This window comes from Salmo salar, chromosome 13 (assembly GCF_965601325.2).
Source record: "Salmo salar chromosome 13, fSalSal1, whole genome shotgun sequence".
NCBI classification, from domain to species: Eukaryota; Metazoa; Chordata; class Actinopteri; order Salmoniformes; family Salmonidae; genus Salmo; species Salmo salar.
In genome coordinates this window covers 69,457,926-69,479,392 of record NC_138303.1, presented here as the reverse complement: position 1 = coordinate 69,479,392, position 21,467 = coordinate 69,457,926, and the positions used below count along the sequence as shown (strand labels likewise).

General features: G+C 41.9%; 1 protein-coding gene across 2 annotated transcripts; it reads left to right on the top strand.

The window, feature by feature from the left end:
* Positions 1 to 164: 164 nt before the first annotated feature.
* On the top strand, positions 165 to 19,759 carry ift46 (intraflagellar transport 46 homolog (Chlamydomonas)). 2 transcript variants are annotated; one of them, XM_014137164.3, is made up of 13 exons: positions 165 to 290; positions 665 to 761; positions 1,008 to 1,081; positions 7,064 to 7,194; positions 10,850 to 10,924; positions 13,679 to 13,753; positions 13,950 to 14,043; positions 14,286 to 14,414; positions 14,562 to 14,680; positions 15,052 to 15,118; positions 18,857 to 18,917; positions 19,086 to 19,171; positions 19,403 to 19,759. In XM_014137164.3, the coding sequence occupies exons 1-13, from the start codon at positions 267 to 269 to the stop codon at positions 19,493 to 19,495; spliced, it is 1,125 nt and encodes a 374-aa protein (XP_013992639.3). In that variant the 5' UTR covers positions 165 to 266; the 3' UTR covers positions 19,496 to 19,759. The 2 variants fall into 2 exon arrangements, with proteins under 2 accessions (XP_013992639.3, XP_013992640.3); XM_014137165.3 differs by lacking the exon at positions 10,850 to 10,924.
* Positions 19,760 to 21,467: the final 1,708 nt, after the last annotated feature.

The window sequence follows — 21,467 nt, the reverse complement described above, 5'->3', positions numbered from 1 at the left end:
ATCATTGGTACAGCTCAGTGGAGGCTGCTGAGGGGAGGACGGCTCATAATAGCTGGAACGGAGAGTATGGAATGGCATCAAACACATGGATCTATGTGTTTGATGTATTTGATGCCATTACCACGAGCCACCAACCTCCTGTGGTACGGCTAAGATTTGTATACAATTTGTGGTACCATTTCCCATTTCTAACCCCTCTCCACGAGAGCCAACAAAGGGTGGCATCGCGAGACTTGGTATCCCTTGGTGACGGTACACTGGCTTTCATGGATAGAGCAGAGAAACAAAAGGTAACCAAAAACTCAGATTATCTTTCACAAATTCACGAAATAATTGTTCACACTTCATTCTGTACAGAATTGGTATTTCATGCATTCCTCCTTTCATGCTAGATTTGCTCATGTATCCAACTTTTATGGCAATGCTAGCTAGCTAACGTTAGTTAGCTAACAGGGTTTAGTTAAATGTAATTACTGTGGCCTTGTCAACAAGTACTGCCAACAACTCAAGCCACAACTTACATTAGCTAACTGGCTAGCTAGCTATCCTGCTACCCAACGTGCCCAGCTAGTTTGCATGTAGCCTACTACAGTCCTTAACAGTAATGTTACATTCGGATAGTTTGCATGTTGTCAAGTCATTATGTGATTTGTCGCATCTTCAGACTAAGCTCATAACTAACCAGCCCTATGACGAGAGCCTGGAGGTGAACGACTACGAGGAAATCGATAGTGTGTACACCCCGACCCCACGAAGACCAGGTACTAAATGTGTAATTCATGCAATTCAGAAGAAAATTGCGTGATGCTATTTATTAGACCCTATAGTAACCCTAACCCCCATATGAGTTCATTATGGCCTCAATCAATATATCTGGACATGTTATTATGGCACAGTCAGGTGGTAGTGCACTCTCACCATAACCACAGGGTTGCTGCTGGTTCAACCCCTGCTGCGAATGTACCCCCTCATCGCTAACAACATCTCAACGTTCTCCCCTTTACAAGTCTCGAGGAAAAAGAACAGACCGCTGCATGAAATGGCGAACAACAGCAGTGATGAATTTGACGACGATGTAAAGGTGATTATGTAAGGGGCAATCAACAAGGGGCTATGCGTTCTATGGAAAATAATGGTGACGTGGAAGGTGTGTTCCATGACGCGCAAGCAGAGTGGAACTGACCTCCCACGCAGTAACATTATTTCCCAGAGAACGCATAGAGCCCCGAGTTGATTATCCCATTTATACTATGGCTATAATTGAACACATTTTCTGCAAGAAATGTGTTCAACAGCCACTGAAGTAGCTAGCAAGTTTACTAGACAGCTACAGTAGTTGCCCTGGTAACCAAACAGCTAACCAAACCGTCAAATAAAATGTTTACATTTACATTTAAGTCATTTAGCAGACGCTCTTATCCAGAGCGACTTGGAACAACCATTTTACAATAGTGCATCTAAATCTTTTAAGGGGGGGGGGGGGGGGGGGGGGTTAGAAGGATTACTTTATCCTATCCTAGGTATTCCTTAAAGAGGTGGGGTTTCAGGTGTCTCCGGAAGGTGGTGATTGACTCCGCTGTCCTGGCATCGTGAGGGAGCTTGTTCCACCATTGGGGTGCCAGAGCAGCGAACAGTTTTGACAGGGCTGAGCGGGAACTGTGCTTCCTCAGAGGTAGGGGGGCCAGCAGGCCAGAGGTGGATGAACGCAGTGCCCTTGTTTGGGTGTAGGGCCTGATCAGAGCCTGAAGGTATGGAGGTGCCGTTCCCTTCACAGCTCCGTAGGCAATCACCATGGTCTTGTAGCAGATGCGAGCTTCAACTGGAAGCCAGTGGAGAGAGCGGAGGAGCGGGGTGACGTGAGAGAACTTGGGAAGGTTGAACACCAGACGGGCTGCGGCGTTCTGGATGAGTTGTAGGGGTTTAATGGCACAGGCAGGGAGCCCAGCCAACAGCGAGTTGCAGTAATCCAGACGGGAGATGACAAGTGCCTGGATTAGGACCTGCGCCGCTTCCTGTGTGAGGCAGGGTCGTACTCTGCGAATGTTGTAGAGCATGAACCTACAGGATCGGGTCACCGCCTTGATGTTAGTGGAGAACGACAGGGTGTTGTCCAGGATCACGCCAAGGTTCTTAGCACTCTGGGAGGAGGACACAAGGGAGTTGTCAACCGTGATGGCGAGATCATGGAACGGGCAGTCCTTCCCCGGGAGGAAGAGCAGCTCCGTCTTGCCGAGGTTCAGCTTGAGGTGGTGATCCGTCATCCACACTGATATGTCTGACAGACATGCAGAGATGCGATTCGCCGCCTGGTTATCAGAAGGGGGAAAGGAGAAGATTAATTGTGTGTCGTCTGCATAGCAATGATAGGAGAGACCATGTGAGGATATGACAGAGCCAAGTGACTTGGTGTATAGCGAGAATAGGAGAGGGCCTAGAACAGAGCCCTGGGGGACACCAGTGGTGAGAGCGCATGGTGCGGAGACAGATTCTCGCCACGCCACTTGGTAGGAGCGACCTGTCAGGTAGGACGCAATCCAAGCGTGGGCCGCGCCGGAGATGCCCAACTCGGAGAGGGTGGAGAGGAGGATCTGATGGCTCACAGTATCAAAGGCAGCAGATAGGTCTAGAAGGATGAGAGCAGAGGAGAGAGAGTTAGCTTTAGCAGTGCGGAGAGCCTCCGTGACACAGAGAAGAGCAGTCTCAGTTGAATGCCCAGTCTTGAAACCTGACTGATTAGGATCAAGAAGGTCATTCTGAGAGAGATAGCAGGAGAGCTGGCCAAGGACGGCACGTTCAAGAGTTTTGGAGAGAAAAGAAAGAAGGGATACTGGTCTGTAGTTGTTGACATCGGAGGGATCGAGTGTAGGTTTTTTCAGAAGGGGTGCAACTCTCGCTTTCTTGAAGACGGAAGGGACGTAGCCAGCGGTCAAGGATGAGTTGATGAGCGAGGTGAGGTAGGGGAGAAGGTCTCCGGAAATGGTCTGGAGAAGAGAGGAGGGGATAGGGTCAAGTGGCAAATGTTATTGGTCACATACACGTATTTAGCATATGTTATTGCGGGTGTAGCGAAATGCTTGTCTTCCTAGTTCCAACAGTGCAATAGTATCTGACAATGCACAACAACACACACATCTAAAAGTAAAATAATGGAATTAAGAAATATATAAATATTAGGACAAGCAATGTTGGAGTGGCATTGACTAAAATACAGTAGAATATAAGACAGTATATGCATATCAAATGAGTAAAGCAGTGTGTAAACATTATTAAAGTGACTAGTGTTCCATTATTAAAGTGACCAGTGATTCCATGTCTATGTATACAGGGCAGCAGCCTCTAAGGTGCAAGGTTGAGTAACCGGGTGGTAGCCGGCTAGTGATGGCTATTTAACAGTCTGATGACCTTGAGATAGAAGCAGTTTTTCAGTCTCTTGGTCCCAGCTTTGATGCACCTGTACTGACCTCGCCTTCTTGATGGTAGCAGTGTGAATAGGCCCGTGGCTCGAGTGGTTTTTTATTTTTTTTATTTCACCTTTATTAACCAGGTAGGCTAGTTGAGAACAAGTTCTCATTTACAATTGCGACCTGGCCAAGATAAAGCAAAACAGTTCGACATATACAACAACACAGAGTCACACATGGAGTAAAACAAACATACAGTCAATAATACAGTAGAAAAATAAGTCGATATACAATGTGAGCAAATGAGGTGAAATAAGGGAGGTAAAGGCAAAAAAAGGCCATGGTGGTGAAGTAAATACAATATAGCAAGTAAAACACTGGAATGGTAGATTTGCAGTGGAAGAAAGTGCAAAGTAGAAATAATGGGGTGCAAAGGAGCAAAATAAATAAATACAGTAGGGGAAGCGGTAGTTGTTTGGGCTCTGACAGCTGGTGCTTAAAGCTAGTGAGGGAGATAAGTGTTTCCAGTTTCAGAGATTTTTGTAGTTCGTTCCAGTCATTGGCAACAGAGAACTGGAAGGAGAGGCGGCCGAAGGAGGAATTGGCTTTGGGGGTGACCAGAGAGATATACCTGCTGGAGCGAATCTGCCCTCCGATTTGACACACTGAACTCTATCAGAGAAGTAGTTGGTGAACCAGGCGAGGCAATCATTTGAGAAACCAAGGCTATTGAGTCTGCCGATGAGGATGTGGTGATTGACAGAGTCAAAAGCCTTGGCCAGGTCAATGAATACGGCTGCACAGTATTGTTTCTTATCGATGGCGCTTAAGATATTGTTTAGGACCTTGAGCATGGCTGAGGTGCACCCATGACCAGCTCTGAAACCAGATTGCATAGCGGAGAAGGTGCGGTGGGATTCAAAATGGTCGATAATCTGTTTGTTGACTTGGCTTTCGAAGACCTTAGAAAGGCAGGGTAGGATAGATATAGGTCTGTAGCAGTTTGGGTCAAGAGTGTCCCCCCCCTTTGAAGTGGGGGATGACCGCAGCTGCTTTCCAATCTTTGGGATACTCAGACGACACGAAAGAGAGGTTGAACAAGCTAGTAATAGGGGTTGCAACAATTTCGGCAGATAATTTTAGAAAGAAAGGGTCTAGATTGTCTAGCAATAGTGGGGCTATATACATGGGGTACCGGTTCAGAGTAAGTGTGCGGGGGCACTGGTGTCGAGGTAATTGAGGTAATTATGTACATGCAGGTAGGGTTATTGAAGTGGCTATGCATAGATAATATCTGAGAGTAGCAGCGGGGTGGTGCAAATAGTCTGGGTAGCCATTTGATTAGCTGTTTGAGTCTTATGGTAGAAGCTGTTTAGAAGCCTCTATGACTAGGGTGGCTGGAGTCTTTGACAATTTTTAGGGCCTTCTTCTGACACCGCCTGGTATAGAGGTCCTGGATGGCAGGAAGCTTGACCCCGGTGATGTACTGAGCCGTACGCACTACCCTCTAGTGCCTTGCAGTCGGAGGCCGAGCAGTTGCCATACCAGGTAGTGATGCAACCAGTCAGGATGCTCTCGGTGGTGCAGCTGTAAAACCTTTTGAAGATCTGAGGACCCATGCCAAATCTTTTCAGTCATCTGAGGGGGAATTGGTTTTGTCGTGCCCTCTTTATGACTGTCTTGATGTGCTTGGACATGTTAGTTTGTTGGTGATGTGGATGCCAAGGAACTTGAAGCTCTCAACCAGCTCCACTACAACCCCGTCGATGAGAACCCTGGCGTGCTCGGTCCGCCTTTTCCTGTTGTCCACAATCATCTCCTTTGTCTTGAACACATTGAGGGAGAGGTTGTTGTCCTTGCACCACATGGTCAGGTCTCTAACCTCCTCCCTATAGGCTGTCTCATCGTTGTTGGTGATCAGGCCTACCACTGTTGTGTCATCAGCAAAAATAATGATGGTGTTGGAGTTGTGCCTGGCCGTGCAGTTATGAGTGAAGAGGGAGTACAGGACGGGACTGAGCACGCACCCCTGAGGGGACCCCGTGTTGAGGATCAGCGTGGCTGATGTGTTGTTACCTCCCCTTACCACCTGGGGGGCAGCCTGTCAGGAAGTCTAGGATCCAGTTGCAGAGGGAGGTGTTTAGTCCCAGGGTCCATAGCTAAGTGATGAGCTTTGACGGCACTATGGTGTTGAACGCTGAGCTGTAGTCAATGAATAGCATTCTCACATAGCTGTTCCTTTTGTGGATCTGTTGGTGCGGTATGCAAATTGGAGTGGGTCTAGGGTTTCTGGGATAATGATGTTGATGTGAGCCATGACCAGCCTTTCAAAGCATTTCATGGCTACAGACGTGAGTGCTACGGGTCTCTGGTCATTTAGGCAGGTTACCTTAGTGTTCTTGGGCACAGGGACTATGGTGGTCTACAGACTCGGACAAGGAGAGGTTGAACATGTCAGTGAAGACACTTGCCAGTTGGTCATCGCATGCTCAGAGTACACGTCCTGGTAATCCGTCTGGCCCTCGGCCTTGTGAAATTTGACCTGTTTTAAAGGTCTTACTCACATCGGCTGCGGAGAGCGTGATCACACAGTCATCCGGACCAGCTGATGCTCTCGTGCATGTTTCAGTGTTACTTGCCTCGAAGCCGAGCATAGAAGTTATTTAGCTCGTCTGGTAGGCTCGTGTCACTGGGCAGCTCTCGGTTGTGCTTTCTTTTGTAGTCTGTAATATTTTGCAAGCCCTGCCACATCCGACGAGCATCTGAGCCGGTGTAGCACGATTCACAACACAACTGATTGGCTCAAACGCATTAAGAAGAAAGAAATTCCACAAATGACCTTTTAACAAGGCATACCTGTTACTTGAAATGCATTCCAGGTGACTACCTCATGAAGCTGATTGAGAGAATGCCAAGAGTGTGCAAGCTGTCATCAAGGCAAAGGGTGGATACTTTGAAGAATCTCAAATATAGAATGTATTTTGATTTGTTTAACACTCTTTTGGATACTACATAATAATTCCATGTCTTATTTCATAGTTTTGATGTCTTCACTATTATTCTACAATGTAGAAAATAGTAAAAATAAAGAAAACCCCTGGAAAGAGTTGGTGTGTCAACTTTTGACTGGTACTGTAGAACATGTAAGACTGAACTATAGTCATTGAATTCTACCATGCTGATTATATACTGTGAGTGAGAAACAGTGATGCATACGTTAGAATGCCCTTCAAGCCAATCAGAAACGAGTATTCAACAATGCTATAGTATAAGTATTGTTATAAACTGGGTGGTCCGAGCCCTGAAAGCTGTGGTATATCAGACCGTATACCACAGGTATGACAAAACATTTATTGTTACTGTTCTAATTATGTTGGTAACCAGTTTATTATAGCAATAAGGCACCTCTGGGGTTGATGGTATATGGCCAATATACCAAGGCTAAGGACTGTATCCAGGCACTCTGCGTTGCACATAAGAACAGCCCTTAGCTGTGATATATTGGCCATATACCACACCCCCTCGTTCCTTACTGCTTAAATATATCATGAATTGGACTGGTGTTGACAGACCAAGTATATTAGCTAGCTAGCTAGAGGTATCTATTCCAACACATTCAGATAGTCATAAAATATCTATCTTTTGTGTTCTACCAACGACAGCCAAAAAAGAAGGAGCAAAGGAACAGCCAGCCTGGCTTGAGTGAGAATGAGGAAGAAGAGGAAGAGGAAGATGATTCGGATGAGACGGAGTCTGATGAAGAGGAGGGTGAGCCGGGATCCGCCCCGGAAGGGTGAGTGCAGTCAAATCTCAGTGCACACACTGAGTAGGTTATAGACACATATACCGATCCCGTCATGAAAAGTTCTGCACGCAGTTCCGAATCAAAATCTGGTTTGTTTACATGGAAGTGAGTATGATCACATTCGACTTTAGATGCAGCTCATGCAAGTCAGCAAACAAGTAATCAGATGGTTATCGTCTACTACAACATCGCAGATGTCATCGGAAGATTCATTACCTAATAAGCCAGCGAGGCAAGGTAAATGATCACAAATAGAACCGGAAGAATAATATATACTGAGCAAAAATATAAACGCAACATGTAAAGTGTTGTTTTCATGAGATGAAATTAAAGATCCCCGAAATGTTCCATATGCACAAAAAGCGTACTTCTCTCAAATTTTGTTCACAGATTTGTTTACATCCCTGTTAGTGATAATTTCTCCTTTGCCAAGATAATCCATCCACCTGACATGACAGGTGTGGCATATCAAGAAGCTGATCAATGAAATTGTATTGGTCACATACACGTGATTAGCAGATGTTATTGCAGGTGTAGAGAAATGCTTGTGCTTCTAGCTCCAACAGTGCAGTACTATCTAACAAATTACACAACATATACACACAAATCTAAGTAGGAATGAATGAAGACTCTATATATATATATTGTCTTCATTCATTCCTACTTAGATTTGTGTGTATATGTTGTGTAATTTGTTAGATAGTACTGCACATATATATATCAAACACACACACACAGTTGAAGTCGGAAGTTTACATACACCTTAGCCAAACACATTTAAACTCAGTTTTTCACAATTCCTGACATTTAATCCTAGTAAAAATTCCCTGTTTTAGGTCAGTTAGGATCACCACTTAAAATAAAGAATGTGAAATGTCAGAATAATATTAGAGAGAAGGATTTATTTCAGTTTTTATTTCTTTCATCACATTCCCAGTGGGTCAGAAGTTTACATACACTCAATTAGTATTTGGTAGCATTGCCTTTAAATTGTTTAACTCGGGTCAAACGTGTTTTCATGGTCACTCACTGCTAAGTTTGTCATGGTCCCAACATCGGTGTATACTGTAGCTAGCTATCTGCTACGAAGCTTTTTGTTGCGAGTATGCATGTGCATCACTCAAATGTGATGTTTGCTCGTAGACAAAAAATGGCTCTATGTACAGAACTCTGTACACACACACACACACACACACCAGGGTTTCCATTAGGAAAATGTGGCGCTGGACATTTGACTGGCAGCATTTATATTTTCCGGGCATTTAAGAAATTTACCAGATCCATATGCGTTGGTTGCGCAACCTGATTAGGGTGTCCAGCCAAGGTACTCAGAAGGCCAGAAATCACATTTAGTTTATGGTAATTCATCTTAACAAAACATGCAACACCAATGCAATGTCATTCTTACCGACGAGCATTTTGAAGATGTTAGAATACAAAGGCTGTGCATGCATTAGGTTAGGGGAAGCTAGTCTTTCCCTAAAGTAAATGTAATTAAATTGCCAAATGTATATCACCTAAATAGCTTACTCCTGTCTATACAGAAATAAGTAAAATAATTGAAAATGGGCTACTACACCAAAAAGCTGTGGATTGTTTTAAATCACATAGCCTACTGTCGGAAGGGCCTGCAATTTGTGCAGAGCGAGTGGCATATATCAAATAAATGATTGTTGAGTTTCAACTATCAGTGAAAAGCAGAGATCCAGCCAGGCATATTGCAATGTTTTTATTTGTTTAAACTATCGCAGAAAAGCAGTTTGGAAAGCGAAATGGCTATTGCTATAGGCCTAAATGGAAGACAATGAAAAGACTTCAATCTGTCTATTAATTATGACAATTCTCAACTTAATTGAGCGAAAGGCTATCTTATTGGCACCAGCGGAGAACATCAGCCATATCCACGGTGAGTGTGGATATTCACTGTCTTTATCATTGGGTCAATGCCACTTTCGTGTGTTTTTGGACAATAATTTTTCTTCCTCCAGGTTAGATAGATGTCATTGTATTTGTTTCTCCCCTTTTCGTAGGCCAAGAGTAGGCTACCCTGTAATTTTTGCAGTGGTGTAAAATACTTAGTTAAAAATAAAGTACTGCTTAAGTAGTTTTTTGGGGTATCTGTACTTTTACTATTTACATTTTTGGCAACTTTTACTTTTACTCCACTACATTCCTAAGGAAAATAATGTACTTTTTACTCCATACATTTTCCCTGACACCCAAAAGTAGTCATTACATTTTGAATGCTTAACAGGACATGAAAATTGTTAAATTCAGACTTATCAAGAGAACATCCCTGCTCATTCCTACTGCCTCTGATCTGACGAACTCACTAAATACATGCTTCATTTGTAAATTGTGTCTTAATGTTGGAGTGTGCCCTTCACTATCAGTAAATCAAAAGAGAAAAAAAAGGAAATTGTGCCATTTTGGATTGCCTAATAGAATTCATTTGAAATTATTTATACTTTTACTTTTGATACTTAAGTATCAAAAGTAAATGTAATTGCAAAAATATACTTAAGTATATTTAAAACGAAATACTTTTAGACTTTTACTCTAGTAGTATTTTACTGGTTGACCTTCACTTCAGCCATTTTCTATTAATGCATCTTTACTTTTACTGAAGTATGACAATTGGGTACTTTTTCCACCACTGAATTTTTGTCGTATTAAAAAAGATTCTGCTAATGTCTCCAGTTGTAGAAAATGTAGTAGAATTCCATGAAATGTGTTTATGAAAGGCCAACATTTTCCTGTGAAATAGCCTAGGCCAACTCTACACCACTATGTACTGCATTGAACAGTCTTTTTTGCGAACAGAGATTGAGTTATAATAGTAAGTCTGCAAATACGAGGATGCATGGAATGGTTTATTATAAAGGTGCATTTTTATGGTAAGAATAGCTTCCCCAAACTTGAAACTCAAGTGCCGCCTATGTTAGAATAACTGTCCACATTTACTTTTCCTCAGCCATCAAGGCGAGTAACGAACAGTAAAATCACTAGCCTATGTCAATCTACTATCCCCCCCATAGTAGAAACGTTTGTTGTTCTGTGCGAGAATGAAATAGCCTATTCCAAACAGACTCTGGGACAGTTGTGGGATGATAGATCCCAAATTCATACAACCAGTAGGCCTTTAGGCTACATGCAGAAAACATTAAAAAGCAATAAGGCTCATGCGACAGATCAGAATGTTTAGCTTAAAATGTTGATAAACTATATATATATATCTTCTTTTTTTTCACACACACCATTATACCATCATATCACCTCTTAGTAAGGAGGACACAAATTGTGTTTTAAACCCTCAGCTCATTGGATCCAAATTAGACGGACCCACAAAATGTTTTGATGCCAGGGTTCAGGGCCTCAAACTCGCCATGAACATCTTTGAGTTGTCAAATGAAGGTCCTATATGCTCATCATAACTGTGTTCATTTTGTGAGCTGGCAGCCAGAGTCAGAGAGAGTTGAGTATCCTATAAGAGGTTAAAACACATTGGAGGAGAAGGTCCGATTGGAGGGACTTTGGATCTTCTCCTACTATGTGGGTTAAGGAGGTGGTGAGGAGAGAGGTCTTTGAGTTGTTACATGATCCTATATGCTCATTATAATAACCATGTACATTTTGTGAGCAGACAGCCAGGGCCAGAGATGATTAAGTATCTCGATAGGGAGAAGACAACAGAAGATGATCCGAGCTATACGTGCAGGTCAGTTTTAGAATTGAATAAGAGGCAGTTCTATTGAGGCCAGGTGCAGGGAAAAGTCATATTTTCTAATAGGAACAAATCTGAATGGAGGATAACTTCACAAAATGCTTTATGCAGCTACAGTGTCTTCAGAAAGTATTCATACCCCTTGACTTATTCCACATTTTGTTGTGTTACAGCCTGAATTAAAAATTGATTAAATCGATTTGTTTTTCTCACCCATCTACACACAATGCCGCATAATGACAAGGTGAAAACATGTTTTTTGAAATTGTTGCAAATGTATTGAAAATGAAATACAGAAATATCTAATTTACATAAGTATTCACACCCCTGAGTCAATACTTTGTAGAAGCAACTTTGGCAGCGATTACAGCTGTGAGTCTTTCTGGGTAGGTCTCTTAAGAGTGTTCCACACCTGGTTTGTGCAATATTTGCCCGTTTATTATTTTCAAAGTTCTTCAAGCTCAGTCATATTGGTTGTCGATCATTGTTAGACAACCATTTTCAGGTCTTCCCGTAGATTTAAGTCAAAACTGTAACTAGGCCACTCAGGAACATTCACTGTCTTCTTGGTAAGCAACTCCATTGTAGATTTGGCCTTGTGTTTTAGGTTATTGTCCTGCTGAAAGGTGAATTCATCTCAGTGTCTGGTGGAAATCAGACTGAACCAGGTTTTCCTCTAGGATTTTTCCATTGTTTTGTTCCATTCCGTGAATATTTTTTTTATCCTGAAAAACTCCCTCAGTCCTGTGTTCAACATTTATCACAGAAAGATTGTTTCATCCACACACACTTACTGTGCTGTGAAAAAGTATCTGCCCCCTTAATGATTTTTTTCTATTTGTGTATATTTTTGACACTGAATGTTATCAGTTCTTCAACCTAAAATTAGATCAAGGGAAACAGAGTGAATAAATATCACATTATTTGTCATACTTATTTCATTTATTTAATAAACAAAGTTATGCAACACCTAATGCCCCTGTGTGAAAAAAGAATTGCCCCTAACACTCAATAACTGGTTGTGCCACCTTTTATCTGCAATGACAGCAACCAAACGCTTCCTGTAGTTGTTTTTCAGTGTCACATCGCTTTGAAGGAATTCTATCCCGCTTTTCTATGCATAACTGCTTTAACTTCGTGACATTTGTGGGTTTTGGAGCGTGAACTGCTTGTTTCAGGTCCTGCCACAACATCTAAATCGGGTTTAGGTCTGGACTTTGACTAGCCATTCCTAAACTTTACATTTGTTGCAGCCATTCTTTGTTTCAAACATTCTGATTTGGGCAAAAAGGTGTGATGGGTCCGCACTAGACTTGTTTGTGTTTTGGATCATTGTCTTGCTGCATGAACCATCTGCGCTTCAACTTCAGCTCACGAACGGATGGCCTGACGGTTACATGCACACAATAATACAATTATTGTGAATAGTCCGATTTAATAAATAGTTTGTTTAAAACGTTTACATGCTTTGCAAAAAGAATGATTTCCCTAATAAGCCTGTTTACATGGACACATCTGAAATCAGTCTACCTTGCAGAAAATCGGCAATCAAAATAAACATTCTACCACAGCGACCATGTTATTGTTGTGATGCCTATTTGATTCTGAGTTCGGACAAATAAAGCCTGTATGGGAAAACAATTTTTAAGATGCATACTTTGAGTTTTTCCAAAACGAATTTGACTACCACAAAAAAGGAAGCTTGAGCTTCTAATGCTAGCACGTGCACAGATCTAATACACCACTGTAATTCGAATTTAAGGCGTTAACATGTCCTGATCATTTGAAAGATTGCTCAGGAAACCTGTTGTTTTAATAGGCGTATGCTTACTTCGATTATGACCGTACACTGATTTAAGATAAGCAGAGTAAGGTGTTTACATGACTAATGCCGTATTCGGCTTAATGCCATAATCCATTTAATATTGAATTATTAGTGTGCATGTAAACGTACTAATAGAGGGCAGTATCCATAGTTCCTTCAATGATGGAAAGGTCCGGGTCCTGAGGCACCAAACACTGCATTCCACAGTAAGAACCTCATACCAACTGTTCAGCATGATGGTGGTAGTGTGACGGTTTGGGTATGTTTTGCTGCCTCAGGACCTGGATAACTTGCCATCATTGAAAGAACCATAATTCTGCTCTGTATCAGAGAATTCTACAGGAGAATGAAAGGCCATCTGTCTGTGAGCTGAAGCACAACTGGGTCATGCAGAAAGATAATAATCTAAAACACACAAGCAAGTCTACATCAGAATGGCTGAAAAGCAAAAAAAAATATTGTTTACGAATGGCTTAGTCAAAGTCCAGACCTAAACCTGATTGAGATGTTGTGGTAGGACCTGAAACAAGCAGTTCATTCTCGAAAACCAACTTATGTCGCTGAGTTAAAGCATTTCTGCATGGAAAAGTGGGACAAAATTCCTTCAGTGATGTGAGAGACCAATCAACAACTACAGGAAGCGTTTGGTTGCGGTCATTGCAGCTAAAGGTGACAGTTACTTTTTCACACAGGGGCATTGGGTTTTGAATAATGTTAATTAAATAACTGAAGTAAGTATCAACATTTTGTGTTATTTGTTCACTCAGGTTCCCTTGATCTAATATTAGGTTTTGGTTGAAGATCTGATAACATTCAGTTAAAATAGAGAAAATCAGAAAGGGGACAAGTACTTTTTCACAGCACTGTAGTTAATTTTAAATGTAAACAGACGAACATCTCAAATCTGATGCTTTTCTTTGCAGAGCATATGACCCGGCAGACTACGACCACCTTCCTGTCACTGCAGAGATCAAAGAGCTGTTTCAGTACATTACCCGGTGAGTGGCGCCTGCAGCTCAGCTACAGAGCTGTGTGTGTTTATTTACAGCTGACCAAGCTGAATATGCCACTTATTGAAATTTCTACACGGGCTGAAAAACAGCCCTTGCTCCAAGCAACAATTCTGCTGAATTATTATTATTAATATTATTATTATATATATATTTTTTTGTAACATTGTTTGTGAATCTGCAGGTATACTCCTCAGACCATTGAACTAGACCACAAGCTTAAACCCTTTATACCCGACTTCATCCCAGCAGTGGGAGACATTGATGCCTTCCTTAAAGTGAGCATTACCAAGCAAACACATTTTATCTTAGCTTCACATTTATTTTATGGTGCCAATTCTTTCCTTCCCTGCTTGATGGAATCACATCGGTGAAATGTCCAATTTTGTGTAAACTTTGTTTTCTAATCCAATCATGTAATGATCAGTGGTTACATCAAAAGATGCAGGGAGGAAGGTGGAATGTAATAAGTTCTCCGAGCTGGGCTACTGTCAATGACTTTGTTCCATTGTAACCTCAGGTCCCACGTCCCGATGGCAAAGCAGACAACCTGGGGCTGTTGGTCCTGGATGAGCCCTGCACCAAGCAGTCAGACCCCACTGTCCTGTCACTGTGGCTCTCTGAGAACAGCAAGCAGCACAACATTGCTGTAAGTACAACAAGTGCAACACAGTGTGGTTTATAAATCCCCCACAGTCGGGCACATCAGACTGTGCACATAACTATGGGTACTGCTTTCAGACAGACAGACACACACTGCAAATTAATTGATCCCTTCTCTCCGTGCGCTGCACAGGAGGTGAAAGTGAAAAGTGTGGAGAACCCGGAGAAGAACCCCAAAGCCATCGAAAATTGGATCGAGAGCATCAGTGAGCTCCATCGCTCCAAACCCCCAGCCACCGTCCACTACACCAGGCAAATGTTTACTTTACCTCACAGTACTGGTGCTGCTCTAGCCTGGTCCCAGATCTGTTTGTGCTGTATAGCCAACTCCAAAACAAATGTTTGGTATGACAATGACCATAAGAATTGGCTATACAGCACAAACAGATCTGGGACCGGCTAGAACTGGTACTGATATTGTCACAGACTCTGACCATTATCTGATTCTAAGTCAGTTCAGTGATTTTATGTGAAGGTGAATAGATACTGGCTCTGTGCCAAACTCTGTGCCAAATGTGCATACTACTAAGAAGGAAGGAATGTATGCATGTGGTGTGCTAGTATGGACTTTGGAATGTATCCACTGATATGCATGAAACGATGAGTGTATTCTATTGTTCCAGGTCCATGCCAGACATTGATACTCTAATGCAGGAGTGGCCACCTGAATTTGAAGAGCTGCTGGGAAAGGTTAGTCACCAAACCTGAACTGAACCTGCTCATCTATCTATGGAACAATGGATATTTTAAACAGCAAGCAATTTGACCTGCTAGCTAGCTACTTCCTGTCTGTCATTTCCTGTTCAGTGTTGACTTGTCTAATTGCAGCCTTAATTGGACACATTGTGACCAAGGTTCATTTTCATACCCCACATAGGATACTCAAATGTTATTTTATTGGTCGCGTACACATATTTTGCAGATGTTATCGCAGGTGCAGCGGAATGCTTATGTTTCTAGCGCCAACAGTGCAGTAATACCAAACAATACAAAACAGTACACAGAAATCCAAGAAATAAAAATAAGTAAATTACGAAATCAGAACAGGCAATATCAGAATATAGGGGTGGCAGGTAGTCTAGTGGTTAGAGCGTTGGACCAATAACCGAAAGGTTGCTGGATCGAATCCCTGAGCTGGCAAGGTAAAAATCTATCGTTCTGCCCCGAACAAGGCAGTTAACCCACTGTTCCCTGGTAGGCCGTCATTGTAAATAAGAATTTGATCTTAACTGACTTGCCTAGTTAAATAAAAATAAAAAAGATATGTATGTATACTGAACAAAAATATAAATGCAACAATTTCAATGAATTTACTGAGTTACAGTTCATATAAGGAAATCAATCAATTGAAATAAATTCAGTAAGCCCTAATCTATGGATTTCACATGACTGGGCAGGGGGGCAGCCATGGGTGGCATAGTCCCACCCACACCCAATCAGAATGAGTTTTTCCCTACAAAAGGGCTTTATTACAGACAGAAATACTTCTCAGTTTCATCAGCTGTTCGGGTGGCTGGTCTTAGACGATCCCACAGGTAAAGAAGCCAGATGTGCAGGTCCTGGACTGGCGTAGTCTGCGGTTGTGAGGTCAGTTGGACGTACTGCCAAATTCTCTAAAACGACATTGTTGGCTAATTATGGTAGAGAAATGAACATTTCATCCTTTGGCAACAGCTCTGGTGGACATTCCTGCAGTCAGCATGCTAATTGCACGCTCCCTCAAAACATCTGTGGCATTGTGTTGTGTGACAAAAATGCACATTTTAAAGTGGCCATTTATTGTCCCCAGCACAAGGTGCACCTGTGTAATGATCATGCTGTTTAATCAGCTTCTTGATATGCCACACCTGTCAGGTGGATAGGTTATCTTGGCAAAGGAGAAATGCTCACTAACAGATGTAAAGAAATTTGTGCACAAAATTAAGCTTTTTGTGCGTATGGAACATTTCTGGGATCTTTTATTTCGGCTCATGAAACCAACACTACATGTTGCATTTATTTTCGTTCAGTATATATGTACACTGAGTGTACAAAACATTGGGAACACCTTCCTAATATTGAGCTGCAACCCCCTTTGACCTCAGAACAGCCATGGACCCGGCAAGGTGTCTAAACCATTCCACATGGATGCTGGTCCATGTTGACTCCAATGCTTCCCACAGTTGTCTGGATGTCCTTTGGGAGGTGGACCATTCTTGATACACATCGGAAACTGTTGAGCATGAAAAACCCAGCAGCGCTGCAGTTCTTGACACACTCAAACCGGTGTCCCTGGCACCTACTACCATACCACGTTCAAAGGCACTTAAATCTTTTGTCTTACCCATTCAACCTCTGAGCACACATACACAATGCCTCAAGTGTCTCTCGACTTAAAAATACTTCTTTAACCTGTCTCCTCCTCTTCATCTACACTGATTTGAAGTGGATTTAACAAGTGACATCAATAAGGGATCATAGCTTCCACCTGGATTTACCTGGTCAGTCTATGTCATGGAAAGTGCAAGTGTTCCTAATGTTTTGTACACATAGTGTATATGATGGTGTGAATAGACAGTATATGAAAATAAAGGTGTGAACAGCAGTAGTTATATAGGATGAGCGTTGACTAGAATACACTATGTACATATGAAGTGGGTAAATCAGTGTTAACGTTTTATTATTGTGACCAGCGTTCAATGGCTATGTACAGTGGGGAGAACAAGTATTTGATACACTGCCGATTTTGCAGGTTTTCCTACTTACAAAGCATGTAGAGGTCTGTACTTTTTTATCATAGGTACACTTCAACTGTGAGAGACTGAATCTAAAACAAAAATCCAGAAAATCACATTGTATGATTTTTAAGTAACTCATTTGCATTTTATTGCATGACATAAGTATTTGATACAGAAACCTTTGTTTGCAATTACAGAGATCATACGTTTCCTGTAGTTCTTGACCAGGTTTGCACACACTGCAGCAGGGATTTTGGCCCACTCCTCCATACAGACCTTCTCCAGATCCTTCAGGTTTCGGGGCTGTCGCTGGGCAATACGGACTTTCAGCTCCCTCCAAAGATTTTCTATTGGGTTCAGGTCAGGAGACTGGCTAGGCCAATCCAGGACCTTGAGATCCTTCTTACGGAGCCACTCCTTAGTTGCCCTGGCTTTGTGTTTCGGGTCGTTGTCATGCTGGAAGACCCAGCCACGACCCATCTTCAATGCTCTTACTGAGGGAAGGAGGTTGTTGGCCAAGATCTCGCGATACATGGCCCCATCCATCCTCCCCTCAATACGGTGCAGTCGTCCTGTCCCCTTTGCAGAAAAGCATTCCCAAAAAATGATGTTTCCACCTCCATGCTTCATGGTTGGGATGGTGTTCTTGGGGTTGTACTCATCCTTCTTCTTCCTCCAAACACGGCGAGTGGAGTTTAGACCAAAAAGCTCTATTTTTGTCTCATCAGACCACATGACCTTCTCCCATTCCTCCTCTGGATCATCCAGATGGTCATTGGCAAACTTCAGACGGGCCTGGACATGCGCTGGCTTGAGCAGGGGGACCTTGCGTGCGCTGCCGGATTTTAATCCATGACGGCGTAGTGTGTTACTAATGGTTTTCTTTGAGACTGTGGTCCCAGCTCTCTTCAGGTCATTGACCAGGTCCTGCCGTGTAGTTCTGGGCTGATCCCTCACCTTCCTCATGATCATTGATGCCCTACGAGGTGAGATCTTGCATGGAGCCCCAGACCGAGGGTGATTGACCGTCATCTTGAACTTCTTCCATTTTCTAATAATTGCGCCAACAGTTGTTGCCTTCTCACCAAGCTGCTTGCCTATTGTCCTGTAGCCCATCCCAGCCTTGTGCAGGTCTACAATTTTATCCCTGATGTCCTTACACAGCTCTCTGGTCTTGGCCATTGTGGAGAGGTTGGAGTCTGTTTGTTTGATTGAGTGTGTGGACAGGTGTCGTTTATACAGGTAACGAGTTCAAACAGGTGCAGTTAATACAGGTAATGAGTGGAGAACAGGAGGGCTTCTTAAAGAAAAACTAACAGGTCTGTGAGAGCCGGAATTCTTACTGGTTGGTAGGTGATCAAATACTTATGTCATGCAATAAAATGCAAATGAATTACTTAAAAATCATACAATGTGATTTTCTGGATTTTTTTGATTCCGTCTCTCACAGTTGAAGTGTACCTATGATAAAAATTACAGACCTCTACATGCTTTGTAAGTAGGAAAACCTGCAAAATCGTCAGTGTATCAAATACTTGTTCTCCCCACTATATAGGGCAGCAGTCTAACAATAAATCTTTCTTATCAACTTCTGCTGTCCTTCATGAGTTGCAGTGTTCCCTTCCCTTTGCACAGAATGCAAAAGCCCAACCATTGTCAAAACTGTTTTCTATTTTCTCCTCTACCTCAACCCTACCTCGCCTTTTTCTAGGTTAGCCTACCAACGGCCGATATCAATTGTGATCTGACCGAGTACATTGAGGTCATATGTGGTGAGTTTTTCACCATCTCTGCACACAATGCATTCAACAACGTCTGTCTGCTTGTGTAACACATTTGGATAAAACGGGGTGGGACAATCTGGACTCCTCTGAAATGCCAATTTCTGTGTTTTTGTTGTGCCTTACTGAATACAACCCTTGTTTTTTCCACTCTCAAAGGCATCCTCGACATCCCCATCTACAAGAGCCGGATTCACTCACTCCATGTGCTGTTCACTCTTTACTCTGAGTTCAAAAACTCACAGGTACCACAGTATTTACTCGCCTAACTTTCAGTTATGTAGGGACCATTGGGATGACATTGTCATCATCCCTGCTGTGATTGTCATGTTCTTTCAATAGTTTTATTCTGACAAAATGGTTATGAAGCCAATTTTGCAGAACAGCACCATAAACATAAACTATAAATAGCACAATCTGGTGAAATGTCCATAGTAATGTAACTTATTAAGCTATTTTTCATCTCCTTGTTTCAGCATTTCAAAGCCTTAGCGGAGGGTCAGAAGTCAGACACTCTGTCAGCTCCTCGCTCCACCACTGGAGAGCCAGAGACACTGGCCTTCGACTGAGGACAGACAACTAACTCCTGTTGAGTCAAGGACATGTTGCCTTCATTGTCCACCATCTGTGATTACTGTACTTTGTGGAAAGGAGGACAGAAGGATGTATATAAATGTTTGTAAATATTTATACACTTAACTTTATACAAAGTGGTTTTCTAGGATAGACTTACTGTTATGCGGAAGAAATTGCATTGTTTTATATTTCAAGTAGTCTTTGGTGTGTTGAGTTTCATTAAGTACTTACTATTATTAAATTAATTAATATGTTTACATGGTAGAACCTGTGTTTATTATCTGTGAATAATATATTTTTATAGTAGTTTATCACTCACTACTCTATATTCCACTTAGAAAGAAACATTTCAGTAAGGAGTCCTGAAGTTAAAAGTATGTCCATTGGTGGAAAATCTCACCATTTCCAAATAATAAAGTGTAAAGGACTGTTCAACACTCTAAAATGTAGAGGTGAAGGTCAACTGAAATGTGTGTCCTTATAAGCATGGCTTAACTCATTTTCCATACTCAGTATTCCATATGAGTATACTCGTATATAATTAGCTACTTTAGGATTGTAGAACCAGTTTAAAATATAAGCAATAAGTCCAATGTTCCAGCTCATAACAGTTTAACCCATGTATTATAATCACACATCTATATGCTTTAAAAGGAAGTCTGATGACTCTTCTTGTTTTCTTTAAAGCCAACAAACAGCAAACTCTCACATCTCTCTGTGGTTTGTGGTAGGAAAAAGCACATCATGCTTATGTTGAGCTAGCCACTGCACCTTACACTTGTGTGTTTGACAGTCAAACTTTTGATCGGTCCAGCAAGCTATGGCATGATGTTAAACTGGCTGATTTTGATGAGCAATTCCACAGAAAAACAGTTCTCCTATTGCCCCTGTGCACCACAGCAAATTCAGGTAAATTTCTTTGCTTGAATGTTGGGCTGTGTCTATTAGGTCTTTATCAATAAAACGTCACAGTAAGGTGCAGAGCTTTTGGTTTACCTGCCCGGGGGACAAGGAGAGCCCAGCTCTGCTAAAACTATTGACAACAACTGCGTGATATAAAAGTGAACTACAGTGCCTTCAGAAAGTATTCACACCTCTTGACATTTTCTACACTTTGTGTTACAGCCTGAATTGAAAATGGATTATGGATTCGCTGCCTACACCAATACCCGATAATGTCAAAGTTGAATTATTTTTTTCACAGTTTTTACAAATGAATAATAAATGCAAAGCTAAAATGACTTAAGTATCCAACCCCTTTGTTATGACAAGCCTAAATAAGTTCAGGAGTAAAAATGGACTTAACAAGTCCCATAAGTTGCATGGACTCACTCTGTACAATAATAGTGTTTAACACTATTTTTAAATGACTACCTGTTTCTACCACACACATACAATTATCTGTAAGGTCCCTCAGTCAAGCAGTATATTTAAAACCGATTCAACAACAAAGTCCAGGGAGGTTTTCCAATACCTTGGAAAGAAGGGCACCTATTGGGTAACATTTTTTTTTAAATAGAAAAATAAAAAAAGCAGACCTTGAATATCCCTTTGAGCATGGTGAAGTTATTAATTATACTTTTGATGGTGTATATACTGTAAATAAACCCAGTCACTACAAAGATACAGGTGGCATTCCTAACTCAGTTGCCGGAGAGGAAGGAAACCACAGAATTTTCACCATGAGGCCAGTTGTGACTTTATTACATTTGCAATCGCAAAAAAATTATCTGCTTAGACCCCAACCGAGAATCATGAAAAGTCGTGCTATAAATTCTAAGACAACCCAAAGATTCCTAGATGCTCTTCCAGACTCCCTCCACCTACCCAAGGACGTCAGAGTACAACAATTGGTTGACCACCTAACTGAGGAACTAAATGTAACCTTGCGTAATACCCTAGATGCAGTCGCACCCCTAAAAAAAAGAAAACATTTGTCATAAGAAACTAGCTCCCTGGTATACA

What these genes read in the sequence shown, in the direction of transcription:
- ift46 (XM_014137164.3), top strand. Translation starts at nt 267, where the DNA reads ATGGATAGAGCAGAGAAACAAAAG. An exon ending in CCGGGATCCGCCCCGGAAGG is followed by an intron (nt 7,195 to 10,849) that starts GTGAGTGCAGTC and finishes TTTTGTGAGCAG; the next exon opens with ACAGCCAGGGCCAGAGATGA. An exon ending in CTGAGTTCAAAAACTCACAG is followed by an intron (nt 19,172 to 19,402) that starts GTACCACAGTAT and finishes TCCTTGTTTCAG; the next exon opens with CATTTCAAAGCCTTAGCGGA.